Source organism: Caretta caretta, chromosome 6 (genome assembly GCF_965140235.1).
Source record: "Caretta caretta isolate rCarCar2 chromosome 6, rCarCar1.hap1, whole genome shotgun sequence".
Lineage (NCBI taxonomy): Eukaryota > Metazoa > Chordata > Testudines > Cheloniidae > Caretta > Caretta caretta.
In genome coordinates this window covers 103,178,002-103,200,410 of record NC_134211.1, presented here as the reverse complement: position 1 = coordinate 103,200,410, position 22,409 = coordinate 103,178,002, and the positions used below count along the sequence as shown (strand labels likewise).

Sequence of the window (22,409 nt, the reverse complement as noted above, 5' to 3'; positions counted from 1 at the left end):
CTTTTAGACTCCACCTGGATCCATATTATCTACTCCTTGAGCAACTTCTCTAAAGGCCACCATGAGGTATATGACCACCATGGCACATACACTGGCCTTAAGCTGTCTAGGGAATGGGACTTTCCTTCATGTTCACATGCTATTTAGAGCAGTTCTTTCTCTATAGTAAATGTTTATGGAATCATGTGTGGGATTGTTTCACAAGTGCTTTTGTGATATCTTGGAAGTTCTAAAGACTCGGGCTCCATGAATTCGAGTAGCCTTAAAATACATTAACCACTGTAAAACCTCAGCCAGCACCCACTGTCATGTTTGCCCTATTCTGTTTATGCAGCAGCAGCTGCAGCAAAAGCAGGTACAGTAGAAAATCTGCCTGCACCTTTCCCCAAAAATAAATGAAACCCTCCAGGACCGCATACTTTATATCAAAAATATATTGCAATTTCTTTTTTCCCTTTAAGTTTCAGAAAGATATCCATATATGGTCTACTTGTCAAGGACAATAAAGAATGATGTAATAGAAAGGTCAACCTTGTGTCATTTAGCTACAGGATGCTTGATGAAATGAAGTTCTACAAATTAAAGCAACAAAGAAGAACTTTAGGATGGGTAAAAGTTTCTCCAGTGCATCTTCCAGCAGGAAATCTGAGATTCAGAACAATTTATATTTTGGCTGGTAATCCTTGATCATGGGGTGATCCAGAAATAAACTACAGGCTTCACAGTGAGAGCATTTCAAAGCTGCCCTGCAGTAGATCAGAGCACCCAGGGAAAGGCAAGAGATGAATACTAAAGGGGATTTTCTGTACTGAGACTTACCCAAGGAGAGAACTCTTTGCAGCATTATTGTTTTGTTTCAGAAACCATCAGGTAATGCAACTGTGCATGCTTTAAATTTACTTATCTTATGCAGAATCTATTGACGTGTTATGGGTTGTGAAAAAACTTCCTCCTATAATATTTTGTAAACTAACCAAGACTTTTTTTAAAACGCTCATCAGTTAAATTTAATTTGGAAATGGTTGGAAAGAATCATAGCTGCATAGTTTATTTACTTTTCCTTTACACAGAATGTGCACTTGGAATGTTTGCATGTCTTGTTTCTAAGGCACATGGAAAGATAGTTGCTGATGTTGTTGTGACATATTTAAGGTACTGTAAAGTGAATGCAGTGTACCAGGTATAGAGTAAACTAGCAAAATGATATTAGCAAATGGTTCCCTTCACTTATATCTCTGAAGTTGTTATTGCACTTAACTCTGTACTGGGATCCAGTTTGGTAAGAAATAAACCCTTTGCATCAAAGAGTTTGTGCAGACTCATGGTTTGATGGCATTGTGAGATATGCCAAGCTTACTTCATAAACAGTTAGACATGTTCTGACAGCTGGGGCTGAAATGGATTTGTTTACCTGGAAAGTTCCATCTGGAAGCCTATAGTTGCTTTATTCTGCATCGTGCTATAACTTGACCGGCTTGCATCAACCGTTATTGCAAAAGTATACTTGGCTGCTGCTGCTGCTGCCCTACATTATTTGTTTTCCCTCTAAACACGGTAATTCTGCATGGTTTCAAATGGAAAATCTTTTCATTGTTTAAAAAGCCCATGATATCCTTAGCAGTAAACTGCCATAATTTACTCGGAAAATTGCAGAGGTTTGACTGGCAACTTACCAAAAAAAAAAAAAAAAAAAAAAAAGCCAGATTCCCAACTGGTGTAAATCAGCGTAGCTCCATAGACTTCAACCCCATCTGAGGATCTGGTCCAAAACATGAAGACCTAAAGGCACAAGTAATGGCCTCGACCCCGCAAAGACTGAAGGACATACATAACTTTGCACATATGAGCAATCCTGTTAACTTCATATGTAAAGTTAAGTATGTGTGGAAGTGTTTGCTGAATTGGGGCCTTAAAAACTAAGAGAAAAAGAAACAGTAAGCCAAGAAATCCTCCTTAACTCTTTCATTTGGAGTCTCTTAATCTTGTTGTTGTTGTCAGCATGATCAATGCCATTTAATGAAGCATAAACCAAAGAAACTGAAGTTCTGTATCTACCTACAAGTTGAGCAGAGTGAAATCAGTGCTAAGGCAAGATCCCCTCCACTGCTCCTTTAATGACCTCTTCATTATCCTTGACCTACTATCACCTTTTCTAACAGTAAGCTGCAATGCTGCTTTCCTGAGTCTTTTGAACAGGGACTGGCTGTCTTGATACATTATGTTTTATGGGAGGTGCGTTCAGAGGCGACTTGTCGTTTCATATAAATTGTCATACTTAGTCACTAATTGTACTGAACGGTGGTTCAAGAAGTTAATGACCAACTTTTTATTCCCTATACTAATATTATTTATTTGCATTGGGTAGTGGCTAGAGGACCCACTCAGGGATCAGGGCCCCATTTTGTCAGCCACTACATACACACACACACACACACACACAACAAAAAGGAGGTCTCTGCTCCAAAGAGCATACAGTCCTATAATAATGATAACTACAGATGTCCATGTTTTTTTCCACAGAGGCAGATGGTGAGTCTTTACTCACATTGGTGAGCAGTTACTCACATGAGTAGCAACCTTGATTTCAGTGGGACTACTCATACATAACTGCTCACTTATGCAAAGAAGGAAGTCATGACCCGGCCTACAATGTTAGCACTTCATTCCTTACCATGTACTTTTGTCTCTGTTTACGCGTAACATATCCATGTACATTATGGGTCTGATCTTCTATGCCTTACTTAGACAAACTTTCATTGAAGTCAATCCAATAAAAAGAAGAAGAATACTTAGCAAGGGGGAACTCTGCCTGTGCTGAAAGTGCAGGAGCAGACCCTACGTGGAGATGGCTGTGAATTAAAACCCAGGAGGATCTTGTTAGACTGAGATATTAAATTATAGCACAGTCAGCAAAATGGTACAATGAAAGAAGAGATCAGTAATGCAGCAATTCAGAATAGAGGCAAAGGGTTTTGGTAATGAATAGTGATGGGCAAAACGCCTCAACGTTCAGATTCTGTTCCTATCAGGCACAATAGGTTCATCATAATTGTGTGAGCACAGGCTCTTGTGAGATTCTCAGTATTGCTTGAGAATTCAGGGGACATTCAGAAGTTCAAATCCAAATAAAATGTAGTCATTTTAACAGTTAAACCAGTAGTTTGAAACCTACAAGCAAGATTCATTTTCAGTATGAAGAGATGGCTTGAGTTGATTCTTACTTTAACTAAACTGGTTCAACCATTCCTAGCCACAAAAAGTTTTGATGGCACTAATTTCCCTTGCAGTGGATGTGGAATATTCAGTTTATAGGGGGCATTCATAAGGTCATTTTGGTAGCTCACCACTAAATTAAGGCAGCTCAGCTACATATCAGAAAAGCATTGTGAGAGGGAACAGTAACTTACCAGCTCTTGTGCGGCAGTAGACTGCAGGTTGGCTCCAGTCTGTAGAAAGAGAGAGGAAGGCCTGCTTCTTGCCTCAGCAGACTTAGTTCTGATACACCTGTTGCCCAGTCTTAAAATGGAGCAGTTTTGTTTTCTATCTTTGGTGGATTCTTGCTTAACTAGTCCTCAGGAGAAGTGTGTGTCCAGGCAGGATGTGGATGAAGGTGGTCATTTGCTGGTGCACAAAACAGGGAGACTGTTCTAAACATAAGGCACGTCATGAGGACAGGCATGTGGGCCAAGATTTTCAAAACTAGGGATGCCTTTTGTAATTCCAGACACTCACTGAGGTGCCTACATAAGGACAATAGTAGCCTAACTTGAGGCACCCATGCCTGAAATCCTTGGCCACAGACAGGAGCTTGAGAAAGATGCAGAGGGAGCAGCAGATGGAAGGGGTGGGTCTGTCTGAGCAATGGGAGTCAGAGGGGGAGGAAGAAGATAAGAGAGCAAAAGAGAGAAGGAATGGAGTTATGTGGAGTGGAGTTATGCAGAGCCTTCTGGGCCCAAACCCTACCCATATACTACCCATATGCTGTGGGTGCAGAGGGCCCCTGACACAGCTGAATTGGCATGATTCCTCTACATGAGTAGAGCAGCATGTCTACACAGCAGATCATGCACACTCTTTGTGCCAGAGCTAACTCTCTGGGGGCAGGATGGTGACAGGCAGCATTTGGGGCAGGCTGGGGTTGGAACATCCAATGCTATGATGATTCTCGCAAAAGAGGCATGATATGGAGCCTATTCCAACCCTTTTGCTGAAGTTGAATGGAAAAAAAGGATTCCTTCCACCTCCCGCTCTGAAGGGCCCCAGCATCTAGTCACGTTACTTAGCTCTGGGCCATGGTGATTTGGGATTGTTTATTGTTATTTATTTGTTTAGCAAGGACAATATAACTTGTGACGCAGGATCGAAAGCGCCTACTTGTTTGGTTATGATGACACCTCTGCTTTAGAGTACAGTTGTCCGGTAAAAATGTGACCTTGCTGTCAGAGCCCTGGATGTGCATGAAAAGAGAGACCTATTAGCAGAGAATGAGTGAGAATCAAATCTGGACTCTCGTCAGTAAGGAATCAGAATGTCCTCAGCTTTCTGTTACTTCGAGCCTGTCTGAAAATTCCTAGAAGTCAGGAATTTGGCTTTGGCTCCCTCATCCTTGGTCCTGCGAGTTCGATGAGAGAAACATGACTTACTAGTAAAAAAACTCTCTCTATTTTGGGCCCCATACCATTTCTCTCTGCAGGATGAGTCAGTGGTTGGAGCCGCTGCCAACGCTGTTGTTTCTGCACTCGCTGGGACTCTTGTCATAATATTTAGATAAGCGGAGAGCATCAATATGGATTTTTTTGCAAGTGGGTGGGATTGCTTAACCCATACAGAAGACGCAAGAGAGAAAATAAGAGCCGTCCCAAAATTCATGATCCCATATACCCCCCATTACACACTCTGCAGGTGATGAACCAAAAGAAAAAGGGGGAGAAGGACACTAAGAAATTACCTTCATGTCTAGGTTGTATGAGGCTTTCTATCATACAAAATGCCATCCAGCTACTTTGCCATGTACAGTCAGACAATGCGGTCTCCATACATCCACAGCACACAGACACCAGCCGCCAAGCAAGTACAGTGGATGATGGAGTGTAAAACAGCAAAGCAACATGTCAGGAGTTCAACTAGCCTGGGGCAAAGAGAGCCATTGGGGGAAGGTCTGTGTCATGGTACTTGACTTGTCTGTGGCACTAATGTCAAAGCATGGATAGGTAACAGAGTGGCTCAGAAGGGAGGTAGGGCCACTGTGGCTCTGTTCCTGCAGCTGTCAGCTGTTTGGTGGCTTGGCACAGATCCCTTGGATGCACAGGGGTCATAGCACTGGCCTGAGGCTGTCACTGCCTGTGTGCCAGCTATCACTGAAGACAATAATCATAGAATCATAGAATCATAGAATATAAGGGTTGGAAGGGACCCCAGAAGGTCATCTAGTCCAACCCCCTGCTCAAAGCAGGACCAATTCCCAGTTAAATCATCCCAGCCAGGGCTTTGTCAAGCCTGACCTTAAAAACCTCTAAGGAAGGAGATTCTACCACCTCCCTAGGTAACGCATTCCAGTGTTTCACCACCATCTTAGTGAAAAAGTTTTTCCTAATATCCAATCTAAACCTCCCCCACTGCAGCTTGAAATATCAGCCTTGTGAGATCTGGCATAAAACAGGGTTGAAGAACTTCAAGCCTCCAACCTTTTACTTAGACAACTGTTGTGGGGTACAGCTTGCATATTGTACTCCTTAATAGTCAGATTACCACTCCCAGCATGATCGAATACATACAAAATCAAGGGTAACTCTCCGCCCTTAACTTTTCCTCTTTTGCTTTTGTGGTGCTTGGAGGCTGAGATCAATGCAGGCAGTAATCACATGTGTTATATACCCTGTGGAACTTCGCACAGCAGGATAAATGAGAATAAAGGTGAGTCCTTAAATCCACATTTCCTTGCTTTTGTAGGTTTTACTCAGGCTCTTAAATTTAATGGTAATCAGAGAAAACATCCCACATCTCAATGGAAATATGAATAGAGACCGTCTTCACCGATTTTGACATATCCCTCCGCCACTGTAAAATCGAGCATCAGGGCTGTCTCCTCTGCCCTACAGACAAAGTCTATAAAGGTTGCTTAGAGCAGTGGTAACGTATTGTAGCTGGAACATGAAATACTTTAAGTTCCTGGGACCATAGTGATATGCCTGTGTGCCTGGCTCTGATGCACCACTGCTGCTCACATTCTATGCATCTGTACTTGCCATAACCCCTACCAGAGGGTTATGTTCTCCTCTAGCTGCAGTCTAGTGATCCAGAGATCGAAATGGAGAGTGCCCAGTTACACAGGGGGCTGGCAGAGCAGAGTTCTTAGCCTAGTAAACTGGTACAGACACCTAGAGTGATTGGGAATGAATGGTGGTCTAGAGCAACAAAAGGTTATATGGCTCCCTACAGTATGTGCGTGAAAGAGAGACTCTGGGGCAAGAGGGGTGGGCATTTCCCAGTGTGCTTAGAGCAGTACAAATGCTACAGGCCTGTCAGTGCCTGACATCTCTCCCAAGAACCCAGGCTTTTCTCTTCTGTTAGACCTTGCACACAGCTTTACAAAGTAGCAGCCGTGTTAGTCTGTATACGCAAAAAGAAAAGGAGTACTTGTGGCACCTTAGAGACTAACCAATTTATTTGAGCATAAGCTTTCGTGAGCAACAGCTCACTTCATCGGATGCATTCAGTGGAATAGGGACATTCCGTTCAGTGGAATAGGGACATTCCGTTCAGTGGAATGCATCCGATGAAGTGAGCTGTAGCTCACGAAAGCTTATGCGCAGATAAATTTGTTAGTCTCTAAGGTGCCTCAAGTCCTGCTTAGCTTTACAAATGTGACTCCTCACCCCAATTTTGAGTGAGCCCGTTATTTTGCTTATGGCGGCCTACAAAATACTTGGGAAAAGTCGGTTGCAATCGAACAGTCAGGAGAGCACCTAAAAAGGGATGCAAAGTAATAGCCCTAATGAGAGGCCCTCATGGATCCTGCAGAGCTGATGGAGATCTGCACCAATGAGACTCAGTGCAAGGAAAAGGGACTCACCAGCTTTCAGCTATCAGAACAGGGTGACCAGATGTCCCTATTTTATAGGGACAGTCCTGATATTTAGGGCTTTTTCTTATATAGGCGCTTATTACCCCCCACTGCTGTCCCGATTTTTCACACTTGCTGTCTGGTCACCCCATATCAGAAGTTCTCTTTTGGCACAGTTGCACCTGGCTCTTGTTTCGCTATTAGAAACCCCATTGCTAGCGAAGTCATTTCCACTGGAGTAGCAGCATTAACCAGCTGTTCGCTTTTTCAGCCTTGTGCATTACTTCCTCTAAGGAGCTGCCTTCCTGGGTCTCTCCCACTCCCTGTAAGCTGCTTTTAAGCATCTTGGGAGGGTAGTGACCTGCCTTGAAGGATTAACCAACAGGGCACTTCTGCAAGCCCATCAGATTTTTTTCTTTCTTTAAATGCAACCTCTCCTTATTTCTCCCAAACAGGTGATTATCTAGGAGTCATATTTACTCCTCTGCTAGTGCCAGAAGGAGGAATGCTGTTCCCGCTGCATGCTCCTTTCTTCCCCCTCCCCCAAATCCTATGGGAGACACACGGGTGGTTTTAATGTTGGGGCTTAGTGTACATTTGAGGAAGGAAGGAGACAGGGTGGAAGACACACTGTACAGCATGCTCCCATCCAAGTGGATATGTGAAATGAACTTGAGCTCTTTGAGCCCAATTGTCCACCAGTCAGCGCCTTGTATAGTCTCATATACCGTACCTGCAGAGAGTGAATGCAAAGCAGGCATCAATCACTGCCATTCCAATTGGGTAGCATTTTACACCCTCTTTGCACACGTGTAAATGAGTGCACAAGGTGTGGGGGCAGCAGAGAATCAGCCCTTGTGTCTGCACGGCCCTGAAAAGCCAGGGATTTAGCACAGGCTAGGGGTGGGTGACCAATGGGAACATGGGCCTGCAGAAGTGCTGCTGTCAGGAGAGGGAGCAGATGTGCAGAAGTGAAACTGACCAGTATCTTTTTTGTTGTTCAAGCTGAGTGCATTACTGAAAGTAACTTAATAGCGTAAAGGGTGAAAAGGGCATGGCAGGCCAGCTCCTCAGCTAGTGTAAATGGGATTAACTCCATGGAAATCAACAGTTATCTTGCTTTACACCATCTGGGGATCTGGCCCAGCAACTTTCATCTTCAATAATCAAAGACAAGTAAGAGTAACACAGAGGGGGGACATGTGAATGTTTTCTTTGATTCATTTTTAAACTGACAGTGTTTTCTTAATCCCTTGGGGCATTTCCACTACATCTTATTGCCCAGAGGTGCCCTCACCTGAAGGAAGCAGAAGAAAGTCTGCTTTACTCATTTGTAACTTCTCCCATTTAGCAAGAGATAAATTAGCTGGGTCCGCGAGGTGCAATTATTATAAGAGGGCTAAAAGAGAAAAAAAGAAATCAAGCCCATTAAATTTAAATGTCGCTTCTAGTGGATTCATTAAAATGTGTTTTCTCCTCGACTGAAAATATGCTAAGGACTCTGGTCAGTATAAGTCAAGGTGCAGATCTGACCCTGGACACAAGATGGTTGAACGTCACTTGCACATTTTCAAGATTTTGATTTTTACAGTTTCTTCTTATCCCCTGGTACTAGGCAAGCAGAGGATGGCTACAAAGATCACGGCCACAACAAACACCCAGAGAAAAACAATAGGTCATGAAGAGTACAGTCTGTACAGTAGCATGAGTGAAGACGAGCTTATTCAGCTGGCCATAGAACAAAGCTTGACAGAAGATCCCTCAGGTCAGTCAGCTGCCCAGAGTCATCAGAAATCGGTCATGACAGCCCCTGGAGAGCCACCTACGTTGACTCGTCCTTGCTCTCATAACCCACCAAACCAGATTTATCCTTGGCACAGGTGAGTGTGTGAGTGGCTGGAGCTGTCACAAAGCCCACAGTGGAAAATGGCTTTCTAAACAGGTTTATAGACCAGCACGGAAACGCGTTTAACAGACCAGTTTGTAATTAATTTACAGTGGTCAGCTTCTGATCTCATTGCCGCTGGGGTAGGTCCACTGGAGTCAGCGGCATTACTCTGGCCTGACACCATTGTCAATTAGATTAGACCTCGGGCCCGAATGTCGGCTAAAAGTTGTGGATCTTTGCAAAACACTGGACCAGTCCTGCAACCTTTTCTTACCTAAAGAGACCTCACTCAGGTGGCAGCCTCATCACGCCGCAGGGAGCAGAGTGCTTTCCTGAGTTAGTTCTAGTCAGGTGAGGCTTGCAGAATTTTTATGAAAAAATGTGGAATGGTTCTGATTTCCCCCCACACACACATAAAAGAACCAAACTACGTATATAAAACACACGGCTGTAAACACGACTGAGATGTCACAAACGTATTGCTTTTGTTTACTTCGGCACAAATTCTGAGCTCATGTACCCCCAGGTGCACCCGAGTAACTCCACGTCTAGGCAGACCCCTCTTACCACACAATGTCGCGCTCGGGGCCAATGCCTAAGCAGCCCACTGGGTTACAGGAACCTGCTGTTTTAAAAAGCAAACATTTGTGATTTTCATTTTTAAAAATGAAAAATTCTCAAAAAAGATGGAAAAGGTCATTAAAAAAATCCAAATAATCAAAAAATAAAAGGTGTGTTTCAAACCCTGCAAAAGAACAACAATTTGTATATATTTTGTGTATTTTTGACAGCTGTAATTGTAATCTTATGACGCCACATTTATTACAGGCCCCCAAACAATGTGATGGGTGTCATGGGTGTTTTATATACACAGAGTGAAATCCTGGCAAAATTTCCATTCATTTAAATGGGGCCAGGATTGTACCCACTGTGATTGTTGTAGTGTTACAAGATCTGGTGGAGGTACTTCTGTACGGCGCCTGATATAAGACCTGTTGTGTGGCTTGGTCATGTTGCTTAGTGTCTGAAGTGGGGATCTGATATGGGGCAGCTTCAGGGCAGATCTGTCAGCTTTGGCCCTGCACTCCGAAGGGTCCCTTGCCTCCTGCTGATTTTAGCACAGGACACCATCTGCTGCTTTGCACGCTGACTGATGCTCTCCCACCTCTGCCTGAGCTCAGCAGTTTAGAGCTCCTCTGCTCTGCAAGGGCACAGCCTGCCCACCCTATTACTAGGCAGGTATGGGAGCCTGCATGAAGGTTTGTGGCCCCAGGTCTTTAGCTGGCTTTGGACCTTGGTAGGGTAAGGTCCGGCATGAGGCCCGTTGCTGAATGCACAGTGCTAATGACCCTATTTCAGCCCCTCACCAGGCTTCCTCATCTGACTGTGCTCTCAGATCCTCCTTTCCTTGAGGTGAAGAATGTCATCTAGCTCTGTATCTTCCTCCTGTGTAGTGTGGGGGGGTTAACCTCATTGTTGTCTTATATGGTCATTCAAATCCCCTGACACTTCCTCAGTGGGCCAAAAATAATTCAGAGCTGAGAGAGCAGCTGAGTTCTGCGCAGAGCAAGCCGTGGCCATCTGCTTTCATTCAAAGCCCCGGCGGCAGGCTCCTTCTCTCTGTGTGTCTCTTTTGGCTCCTGCCTTTATTAAGGGGCCTGAAAATGACCTGCTTCTCATATGCAGAGTATTTCTCTTTATTTCATTCGTGCCATCGCTACTCCAGGTTGGCAGCCCAGTCCGGAGGCCAAGCTCCAGGGTCATCTTGGGGGGTCAGACGAAGGTACAACGGCAGCCTGTTCATCACCCCCCAGCCTGTGTAAGTGTCTCCGTCTCGCTGTGTCTTGCTCCAAATTAGCCTTGTTGTCTGTCTGCCCTCACTTGCCTGCTGGAGGCCTTTGGGTGGCGGGGGTTGTGGCATTATGTGTGTTGGGAGGAATGCATAGTACTGCCTGAGGGAATCTTATTCATTTCCTCCCTTGTCCATCCTGCCTGCCCTCTCCTGCCCGCTCCCGAGCCCTCTACACACACTCAGTCACTCCTGGGCTATTCAGCCCTACGGCTCCCCGCACTCTACTGCACATGTGCAGGCTTCTGTGGGTCCCTAGACATCTGTGAGATGACAGGGGAGAGAGGAAAAGGGATGTGTGTGTTGTGGTTTATTTATACACACTGGCTTCCATGTCGCAATCACAACGGAATCAGGCGGGTGTTATTTTTAACTGCATCATGAAGTTCAGAGTTCGAGCCTGGGAAACAGGAACATAAACATGTCAAAGGGCATCAAATCTGAGTGAAGAAGCCTGATCCTTATCAATGCGCTTGGTCAATGTGTTCAGGACAGCTTGAGCCTCATCTGTTCACTGTACAGGGCTCCTATGTGCAGAGGTACATGTCCTCTCCCATGCTCTCAAGAGGGGCCGTGGTGTTCCTCCTCGCGGGCTGTGGCTCTGACCCTAAGGGGGAAGCTGCCATTGCAGGCTGGACTTCTTCCTTGTGAAAGAGCGTAATCGTGCTTGGCTGAGTACAGGTACTGTTGGGGAAAACTGCTGGATAGGTTAGATAGAGAGATCAGACAGGGAAGATGTAGCAGGGGGAGGGGACCAAACTGTGCCCATACTCCCGTGAAAGTGCTGGGGGGAGTGAGACCACCTGCATGGTGTCTGCATGTCACAATGCCTGTGAGGATGTGTTGAGGAGAGTGCACTGAGCACTCACTGCAGAAAGAGGCAACCTAAATTACCCTGCCTACCTGCTTGTGGGTGCTAGCAGGAATGTGACTGGGTATGTGTATGTGTGGGAGCCTTGATCACACCCCCAGTTAAGCTGGCCATGCCCTTACGAACCCCCATATGCTCAGGGAGAGCCAGTAGCATCATTCTGCCTGGGGCCTGAATGGGGTGCTGGGAAGAGAAGATGCTTCCTGTACCATTTGTGCTCCAGCCCACCTGCTCTGGACTACTCAGAATAGACCCCATCCCGAATCGCTCTTGCAGTGGGAATTCAGCCGCCTGCTGTCTGCCTTAGAGATGCAGTAACTAGTCTGAGCAGTTCACAAGATTCAGGGTTTTTTTTAAAACTGCCCGCTTCCTTCCTGCTCCTGCTGCAGAAGTTGTCCTGTTTCTGACAGAAACCAAGCAGCAGAGTGTTTATTCTTTTATAAAAAGAAAAGGAGTACTTGTGGCACCTTAGAGACTAAGCAATTTATCTGAGCATAAGCTTTCGTGAGCTACAGCTCACTTCATCGGATGCATACTGTGGAAAGTACAGAAGATGTTTTTATACACACAGACCATGAAAAAATGGGTGTTTATCACTACAAAAGGTTTTCTTTCCCCCCACACCCCACTCTCCTGCTGGTAATAGCTTATCAGAAGTGATCACTCTCCTTACAATGTGTATGATAATCAAGGTGGGCCATTTCCAGCACAAATCCAGGGTTTAACAAGAATGTCTGGGGGTGGGAGGAAGAGAAAACCTTTTGTAGTGATAAACACCCATTTTTTCATGGTCTAGAAAAACATCTTCTGTACTTTCCACAGTATGCATCCGATGAAGTGAGCTGTAGCTCATGAAAGCTTATGCTCAAATAAATTGGTTAGTCTCTAAGGTGCCACAAGTACTCCTTTTCTTTTTGCGAATACAGACTAACATGGCTGCTACTCTGAAACCTATTCTTTTATACTGACCAGCTGTGCTGCAGGCCAATCACACAAGGGCTCCAATGAGACACTCATTAAACTTTCTGTGCTGCAGTGGAGTCTGCTTGGCTAGTGCATCTAGGGCCTGGTCCAGCAAACCCCTTACTGACACCAGTAGTTTTTATTCAAAGAACAACTCATGGGAATGAAGACTACTCACCTGGGTGAGGGGTTTTCAGGAAGGTGCCTTTAGGGATTTTCTAAAGAGCTAAGGGGCAGATTTTCAAGAGCTCAGATACCATATAAATATTTTAAAAAGGACCAGTTTTTCACAACTGTTCTGCATTCAGCAGCTCCCATTGTGATTCCTACAGACAGATTTTCAAAGGAACTCAACATTCGGAAAATCTGGCCACTTATTTTGGTGCCTAAGTGGAAACTGAGCATTTTTTAATACCTAGTCCTTACTGTGTTGTGTTTGGAGTTTCACTGGGGTGGACAGCTTTTCTCTTCCCCTCCTTAACTCAATGGACGTGATTTCAGATCTTTACACAAAGGTTCAGGTATTGATCTGAACTACATTGCTGACTTCTTAGAAACTGGACCAGCTGTCTTCTCAGAAGAGGCTCTCTTGTGAGGTTCCCAGCACTTTCTGCTTTCCACAAGAACAATCCCTCATGGTATTTCAGTGTTTCTACTTCTGGGCTCATTTCTTTTACACAATTAAGCAAACTTGTGCAAACCTCAGAAAAGTTTGGTGCAGGTTAGGTGTGAGTTTGGAGCAAAGCATTGGGAAGAGGTTTCTGGACAGGTTTGACCATCCCGAGTTACCTTTTAGAGGAAAGCAGTACATGGGAGTACAATCACATAGTACTATAGAGCTAGTGTCCATTGCAGCCAGTGCACCCCAGAGCCACCAAAATCTTGCCATTTTAGTTTGCATATGTGGGCTCTAGGCTTTAAACCATCTTGGTTTAAAAAAAAAAAAGCTTTACTGTAATGCTGCAAAATGTCATTGGTTTTCAACATTGTTTTAAAGAGAGCTGGATCCTGTAGTGGAAGCAATCAAGGAAGGAGATGAAAGTGCCTTGCTCAATATGATGAAATCAGGGAAGAACCTTTCCGAACCTAACAAGGATGGTTGGCTACCACTGCACGAAGCTGCCTACTATGGCCAAGCAGGCTGCCTGAAAGTGTTGCAAAGAGGTTAGTAAAATAAAAACAGCTGATTACAAATGGAAGAAAAACTAAAAATATCAGCCAAAAAGAAGAAAATATAACCACTCCCATGTTCTGTTCACGGCATACACACAGAGACAGATTAATACTCTTGCTGAAAGGTTGCACTTGTAACACTACTTTATTTCTTAGATAACACACAAGAACCTAAAACCACAGGGGGACAAAGCAGGCTGCTCCCTGAAACAGAGAGGCACAGCTCACTCCACCTGACTGTAGGCTAGCTGGCTGCAGACTGAGTGCTGCTAGGCCCAGATCACACACTTTCCTACAGACTGCAAGCAGGATCAGGAAAAATCCTGAAATTTAAAGTGACAAGCTACAATTTTAACAGAGTTTTAATACATCGCACCAACCTTTGTTCAGTTCCTTGCTAAAAGACCCTTTACTCAAGCTTTGTACATGTGTATGAATTTCACCTATTTGAATAAGCAGCTTGCAGTCTGTACATAATAAACAACAGTTAAGATCTTAAGTGCTGATTGATATCTGTCGCTATTCTGGGTTGATGTAGGCTTGCCCCATATTATCTGGTTTCTTAGGGTATAAAATAGTGGTCTAGATCCTGAGCTGGTGTAAATCAATGTAATTCCAGAGAAGTCAGAGGAACTACACCAATATACTCCAGCTCAAGATCTGGCCTGGCCTCTGTTTGCTAATAGTTAATAATGGGGCTACTGGTTTACTTTTGGTTTCAAGTTCCCATTGGAGAACAGTTGCTCAATTGCTTTTTGAATCACCAGTTGCTATAGTCAACCTACATTTCTAACATTTTAACCTAATTTAGTGTCCGACCTATTATTCTCTAACCTATTTTATAGTCAATCTACAGGATGTTCTCAACCTACTTTGACTTTGTTTATTTGGGGTGAGGGGAGGGACCCTGAAGGATTTTGAAGGGTTAAAGTGCCTCGAAAAAGAAAATGCAGAGCACAGATTTTGGGTATTACAACACATGGATCTAAACACTATGCTCCAAGATGTCAAGTCAAAGGGCATGCTACATACCGATGGTCAGTAGGAGCACTGCTCTGGGGTGCACTGGCTTATGCTCTAACCCTTCCGGTTTATTTCTATTTCATCCAATAAATGGCACCGCCAGCACTGGCAGATACAAGTTGCACCTTTCTGATCCTCATGCAGACTCCCATCCTCTGCCTCCCCTCCCGCTGAAGACAGCATCATCACCCTTCCCCAGGCTTTCCACTGGGGCATGGCAACTTTACATTGTGGCTCGGACTTCACTGGAGCCTCACCAGCAGAGTATGCCCAAGGGCCGCACTGAGTCATCCTGTTCTCAGGGAATACGTTGGCCACATCTTGCTCCTATCCCGTGCCAGTCACCTTTGCCGCTTGTGCTGATTGGTTATGAGCCCCTCAGTGAGAGAAGCTGGACTGCAGACACTCTGTGCAGTAACATGGTAAATTTTCCACCCCTTTGGGTCCTGGATTACCCCACCAGAGATGATGGTCTAGAGAGGGGCCTGAATTTACATCCAGATTTGGCTTCATAGCCAAACTTCCCCCAAAGCTCAGGATTGTTCAGATTTGGTGTTTCACTTTATCCCATGATACAGGCAGGCCCAGCCCCGAGTCCTCAACTTTGAATCCTCATCTGTACTTGATCTGCACTTCGAGGGGCTTGGCTGTTGTGTTCTGCTTCAGATCCGTTGCTAACATGCTGGTTAATTTCTCCATCAGTGAGATAAGGTGCCTCTTACTGATAACCAGAAAATGCATCACCTCTAAGGCTGAGTGTTAGCCAGCATGTATTGTTATGACTGTCTAAATCCAGGCCAGCTGTATAGATGAAAGCACTTTAATGTGTCAGCAAACTCATTCATGCATTTTTTTAGCGCAGCATTGATTTCTAATGCCATATTTACTGCAGCGTTAATATATGGAGTGATATGTAATGTCGTGATTTTATTTTCCTCTTTTTAAGAATCTTTCTTATCAGAGAGTTTTGGGTGGTGTTGCAGAGAATAGTGGAATCTGGTCTGGATGGCATGGCAAAGCCATCTCTTGGGTAATTTCTTAGCATTTGGTGTGTCATGTTTGAAATCATCATAGGAATGTAGAGCTGGAAGGGCCTCAAGTCACCTAGTCCATCCTCCCCACACTGAGACAGGACCAAGTATACTTAGATCATCCCTGCCCCAAAATGTTTAGCAACAGAGTTCTCCGTTTCAGTTAGACAACATATGCTATATGCCTTACTAACTATGGAACAATGACATCTCATTAGCATACCCTGGAACCATTGATCAGCGTACGCTTCAGGAAGAGACACCGCTGTACATAGCAACAAGCAGGGGAAACCTGGACTGCCTACTTTCTTTGCTGCAAGCCGGGGCTGAACCTGATATCACAAACAAGTCCAGGGAGACTCCACTCTATAAAGGTAAATGGCCTGATTTTCAGAGGTGCTGAGCCCCCTAGATTTCAACTGAAGTGGCAGGTGTTCAGCACCTCCAAAGATCAAGCCCATGTTGTTTCTATATGAGTATGTATGTGTCTTTTTAAATTCAAAATTCAAAGCACCTATTAGATATCAGAACAAAAATAATTGAGAACACGTCAGTCGTTCACTTATAGTGTGGGCACAGGCACAAATGTACAGTATTTACTACAACAGATGTATGCTAATATGAAAAAATGCTATAAGGTATCCTGGGTACGCTACATTGTTGCTTTGTGTTGAGCACACTTTATTCAGCAAAGCCACACAAAATCCATGGAATCAGAGTTTGGAGAAGGAGAAGTTCTCTTAGGTCATCAGGTCCATCTCCTTGTGAACGGATGGTTCCCCATGGTACATTTTGTAGTGCTCTGTCTAATGCCCATGGTACTCACTCTAGTGCTCTGACTAGCCTAGTCTTAAACGTATAGGCCCAGATTTTACAAAGTGGCCACTCTCTTTGAGTGCCTGGATTTATGGACACCCAGCTTGACACTGGATTTTGAAAATCTGGCCCAAAATAGGCTACCAGATTTAAGGGACTGTTTCACTTTTCAGTCAATATAAAAGATGGGACAAAACATAGCATATGGAAGCACACCCAGCCTTAGAAAACTGTTACGAAAATTTACTAGTCTCAGCACAAAATCTGCTTGCCCACAGGTGGCAGTGTATTACCCAGGCAGCATATTACCTATTTCTTGGTGGGTCCCTTTAACTTTCTTAGCACCAGCTCCACTGGGCATGGCTGCCAAAGTCTTTCAAAGTCAAAATGATCTTAAACTCAAACTTTGATAACCAACAGATTTCTTCCCAGTGCTCCTCCTGGCTGGAGGCATTTCTCACTTCTCTTCCAAGGCCTCACAAGGAGAACCCAGGTCACTCCTGCTCCTTCTGTGAGTAAGGGTTGAAGGCTTACTAGCAGAACAATCTTTCCTTATGTGATGCCTTATGTGATGCCCTTCTCCAAGGGTTTTATTTTGACTGGTTGGAGGCTTGATTGGGAGAGAAAGGAGCATTGCCCCACCCTTCATTACAAGGCTCCTGGTGCCTTAAAGAGACAGTCATATCTTCTCAGCAAGACTCAGTCTTACCCCAAGACCTCTCCCCCTCCCCCCAGCCAGCACCTCCTGGCTGCCGGCAGCCCCACCGATCAACTCCTCCCCCTCCCTCCCAGTGCCTCTACCCACCATGGATCAGCTGTTCCACAGCATGCAGGAGGTGCTGGGAGGGAGGGGGAAGAGCGGGAATGGGACACGCTTGATTAAAGCTTTTTACAAAAGGAAAGCTGGGGGTGGAACTGAGTGGGAAGAAGCAGGGCAGGGGTGGAGCGGGGGCAGGAAGAGGCAGGGTGGGGATGGGGGCTTGAGGGAAGGGGTGGCGTGGGATCAGGGACAGAGCAGGGGTTGAGTATTCCCGGGCAAAGAAGAAGCCGGCACCTGTGCCTGTGATTCTAGGTACCTCAGGTTCTAGCATGTTGTAATGGGGCACCCAGAACTGTGGCACCCAGAGTTAGTGGCCTCTTGAAAAGTTTGGCCTAAATGACCTGCTTTTTGTTGAAACAGCCTGTGAACGCAAAAACGTCGAAGCTGTAAGGATGCTGGTGCAGTACAATGCTGATGCAAACCACCGATGCAATCGGGGATGGACTGCTCTCCATGAGGCTGTCTCCCGGAATGATATAGAAATAATTGATATCCTGATCAAAGGGGGAGCCAAGATTGAAAGCAAGAACACCTATGGGATCTCCTCTTTATTTGTGGCTGCCGAGGGTGGGCAGTTAGATGCTTTGAGATACCTTGCCAAGTGTGGTGAGTACAGTGGTGCTGTTCATTTGCTTTATATATTATGGCCTAAATATTCAAAAGTATCCACTAATTTTGGTTGGCTCAGTTTTTCAGTAGCCAACTGGAGATGAGACCTAGTTTTCAGAGGTGGTGAACACCTGTTGCTCCCATGGAAGCTTCTAGCAAGAACAGTCCACATGGGTGAGAAGGGGGTGCTGCTGGTTAGAATACAGGTGCACAATGATTGTGCTTCTTCAGTATCAATGGACACTTGGTTTAGAAGCAATTTGGTGCCCTTACTTTGTGCGGCAATGATAACACAAAAATTTTTGTGACTCTCACTGTACATGTGTATCATAAAAATCCAGGGACAGAAGAATAGGTCACAGACAGGGAAAGATAAGAATAAGGTCAGAGTTAAATGTTAGCCAAGCACGGTCTGCTCATGAACATTCGGTAAGATATGACTTGAGCAAAGCTAGTTCTCCTCAAATATTATATCACTTTGTCCTGTTTTCCATAATGTTGAAGGTTCACAGTATGCAATGCTGTTGTACCTATGTCAGGATATTACAGAGACAATGTCAGTGAGGGAATATCTTTTATTGGACCGACTTCTGAAGTGAAATAAATAGATATTACCTCATCCACCTTGTCTCTCAGAAGGTCACAGGGAAGATATTTTTTTCCCATGGTCAAGGGACTCCCTCTTGTGGCATAGGGTAGTTCACTGAGGCTCTATTGTAGCTTTCAGCCATAGCCCTGAGTAGGAGTTTTGGAGCCACAGGTCTCCAGTGGGAGCAATGAGGGGCACAAAGCCTCCTAGAGCTCCACATCATGCAGAGAAAGTGCAGCATTGTTCATCTGTAGGAGGGTGCAGCGTACACCCCCTTTCTCGCCCAGCCAGCTCTGTTGGCTGACGAGGTGGTAGGAGGGACCTTAGCTTGGTTCCTTCCCTCCCTATCCCTTTTCAAGTGGCTTGTGCTCCAGAAGGCAAGGATCAGTCTTTGAAATCTATGTGATTTTTGTCCGACCCTTTTGCAAGGGGCACAGAGGGGAGAAGACTTCTGGTACCTTCCACACTTGTACACCTGCGCTGGGGCTGGTCCCCTCGTTATCCCCATTTTACAGAAGGCGATACCATACTCACCATTCCCACCTCATAGGGGTGCCAGGAGGATTAATGAGGAGGTGTTTGCAAATCACTTTGCAGTTGAAAAGCACTAAATACATTTATTAGTGTTAGGGAGGGGGGAGGATTTTAAAGTCCCTAGGTAAGGCCAAATCCTGCTCTCATTACTCATGTGAGGAGTTAGTCCCTTTGAAGTTACCATGTCTATTGTTGTGAGTAAGACAAGCAAGATATGGCCCAGGAAGAATATATTTCTTAGTCAGTCGGAGGAAGAATAAGAATATTTTGATTCTCATAATGAGTCAAGAAGTCACATCTCATATTACTTCCCCCCCCAGAAAGGCCTTTTAGAATCCAGCTCTCTCCTGTAGTCCCATGAGTCTTTGTGCTCACTTCTTCTCAGGTGGGTTCATAACCTTAAAATCTCTCTTACACATGCACCAGAGCAGATTCCTGGCACTTCATGATGCATGTAAAACCAACCCTTTGGCTTCACCATCCCTTACAAAGAAATGATACATCGGCCCCTTTCAGCTGTGAACAGGCCAGCAAATACAAGGAGACCATGCTTAAGCCTGTCGTTAATGTCCAGTGCAAACAACGAATTTTATGTAGTTTATCAAATAATAAAGATTCTCAGCTGGTATAAATTGGTGAGGCAGCATTTAAGTTAATGGAGCTACACTGATTTACACCAGCTGGGAATCAGCCAATATGTGGTGTGTCAGTGTGTTTGTATGGATAGATATAGTGGGCCTGATTCTCATTTACACTAAGGCCACTTACACCACTCTAGTCATGTCAAAGGACCTTAAAAGTGGATGCAAATATAATTATACTGAATATAATTTAATCTGTCTCCTTTACACTGCCAGAGCAGTGCAGCCTCCTTAGAGTAAAGGAGAATCAGACCCAGCATATAGAAATATATTGATGAAATAAGAACTAAACTGCAATGAAGATAAGAAAAATCTCTAAAGAAAGATATGTGGCTGTAAAAATACAGATTGCAGTTATGGCTGATAGAGAACAAAAGATATTGCTGGCTTTCCAGTTCACTTTTTTCACAAGTCAGCTTTATGCGACATTGAAAACTAACCAGTTATTCCATCGTGATTTAAAACACTGATTTGAATATAATTTGTGGTTCAACTCAATTACATGTTAGTATTCCCTTAAAGTTCAGTTTTGAGGAAAGTCCAATAAAAGTGCCCAATATTTCCCGGCCATAAAAGACCCGCTGAGAATCTCAGTAATAATATAATTGTATTTTTACAATAAGCAATGTTTGCCATAAATAAAAAAGAAAGATTTCATTTATTTCTCATTAAGAAAGTAGCTCTGTTTTGTGTTTTGTCATTGAAATTCTCCTGGTGTTTCGAGCTACAGTATCTTTAAATTGCCAAACAAAACACAGATGTTTCAGCTAGGGGGGAAATGTTCTCTTTGGCGGGGAGTTTTCACGGCCAAACAAAAGACTGATTGGCTGTACTTTTTGTTTGTTTGTTTCTTATCAGAGTTTGGGAAGCAGAAAAACAATGGATTGTAATTCTCTTTTAAGATACCCATAGATTAGGCAGTCTGAAGGCAGAGTGGCACTGTGTATTACAATCGAAGCCCCAGTTTGGAAATTGACACAGGTTTTCAGGTCCTAAAACTGTGCCACAAAAATAGCTACATTTCAACGTGGTTGTGGCCCAACAATATTTTATCAGGGTTTATTCTTGATGGTGTGCATATTAAACCATGTAATGACTAGAGCTAGTCAATACAAAAAATAAAATAAAATGCAAAATCCCTACCATGTTACAGAATCATCTTTTAGCCTGGATATATGCACAAGGATTAAAACATGGTTCTTCAACACAGGGTTATATAACATGGGACTTTCTCTGTCCATGCAGGCAAGAAAAGGCCATGTTATAACATGATTTCTCCTCAACCATATTTAACCGTGGTAAAGAAGCTGGGGAGGGTGAGGCTGGGCTCGTGACCAGAATCTAACTGTAGACACCCTTTGTGGGTATTATCCTGTGGGTACTGCTGTTTAATCTCTCTTCCTATGTAGTGTATTACCACTTATATGCAATGGTTTGTCCTTGGTGGAGTGGCTGGCCCCAGGGACTACCCTGTTACACTCAGTCCCTCAGCACTGGGGAAAACATTTACCTCATAGCAGAAACACAGTGAAGAAGACATAAGCTGTTCTTTTATTGCCTTGCCCACATTCTCACCCCACCCCAGCAAATAGTGCTAGGAAAATATGAGCAATCACTTGACCTTACTGACAGTTTTGTAGTTGAAACCTTAGGTAAGTCATGGAGACTTGGGATGTTGATCCAAAATATGTTACATCTGATTCTAGCCATTTAGCTCTTCAATGTTTTTTGTGCTCTTAGGAGCTGATATCAACACCCAAGCCAGCGATAGTGCCTCTGCTCTTTATGAAGCCTGTAAAAATGGACATGAAAAGGTGGTGGAGTTTCTCTTGTCCCAAGGTGCCGATGCTAACAAAGCCAATAAGGATGGGTTATTACCTCTTCATATAGCATCCAAAAAAGGCAACTATGAGTAAGTTTTTGGTGTGTTTTTAATCACTTTATTGTATCATTTCACTCTGTAGAAAGGAATTCAGATATTTTATTAAATTAATGGCCCAGATACTCACATATTTATGTCAGTATATCTCCATTAAAGTCAATAGAACAACACTTATTTATACCACCTAGGAACTGGCCCTATATTCACAGAGTTTGGGTTTCAAATACTAAACTCAAGGGTGTGTTTGCTGGGATGGTATAAGCCAGTCATAGGGCCTTCCCTTCCACACCAGGGATGGATCCTGCTACCTCAGCTGAGATATTACTTATTAGTGGTGGGCCTTCAGAAGCAGAACATGCTGCCCAACTCTTCAGTGTGTTCAGATTTTATCACCATTTTTAGAGAACAATAACTCAGAGGCTGACAGGCGAGGAGTGGATAAATGACAGGCGAGGAGTGGATAAATGAATCTCTATGGCATTAGAGAGACCACAGCTGGAATACTGTGTCCAGTTCTGGTGTCCGCACTTCGAAACGGATGTTCAGAAGTTGGAAAGAGTTCAGAAAAGAGCTACAAGAATGATCTGAGGTCTGCAGAATATGCTATAAATTATAGTAACAGTGTAAATAAGATCAATCTGTTTTGTTTAAACAAGA

General features: G+C 44.1%; 2 protein-coding genes across 4 annotated transcripts in view; one reads left to right on the top strand and one right to left on the bottom strand.

Moving 5' to 3' along the window:
* Window positions 1–3,814, bottom strand: part of CCDC197 (coiled-coil domain containing 197) — a 41,218-nt gene extending 37,404 nt beyond the window's left edge. The window contains exon 1 of one of the 2 annotated variants that reach the window (XM_075129846.1): window positions 3,408–3,814. The gene's annotated coding sequence lies outside the window, so the exon portion shown is untranslated. The remainder of the gene's footprint in view (window positions 1–3,407) is intronic. The other variant, XM_048854373.2, reaches the window with a different exon arrangement.
* The window catches only part of ASB2 (ankyrin repeat and SOCS box containing 2), a 39,860-nt gene continuing 17,987 nt past the window's right edge, over window positions 537–22,409 (top strand). The window contains exons 1-8 of one of the 2 annotated variants that reach the window (XM_048854369.2): window positions 537–870; window positions 5,835–5,913; window positions 8,679–8,943; window positions 10,678–10,770; window positions 13,632–13,798; window positions 16,080–16,235; window positions 17,858–18,103; window positions 21,611–21,782. In XM_048854369.2, coding sequence (XP_048710326.1) covers window positions 5,862–5,913; window positions 8,679–8,943; window positions 10,678–10,770; window positions 13,632–13,798; window positions 16,080–16,235; window positions 17,858–18,103; window positions 21,611–21,782 — 1,151 coding nt within the window. In that variant the 5' untranslated portion in view covers window positions 537–870; window positions 5,835–5,861. The remainder of the gene's footprint in view (window positions 871–5,834; window positions 5,914–8,678; window positions 8,944–10,677; window positions 10,771–13,631; window positions 13,799–16,079; window positions 16,236–17,857; window positions 18,104–21,610; window positions 21,783–22,409) is intronic. The other variant, XM_048854370.2, reaches the window with a different exon arrangement.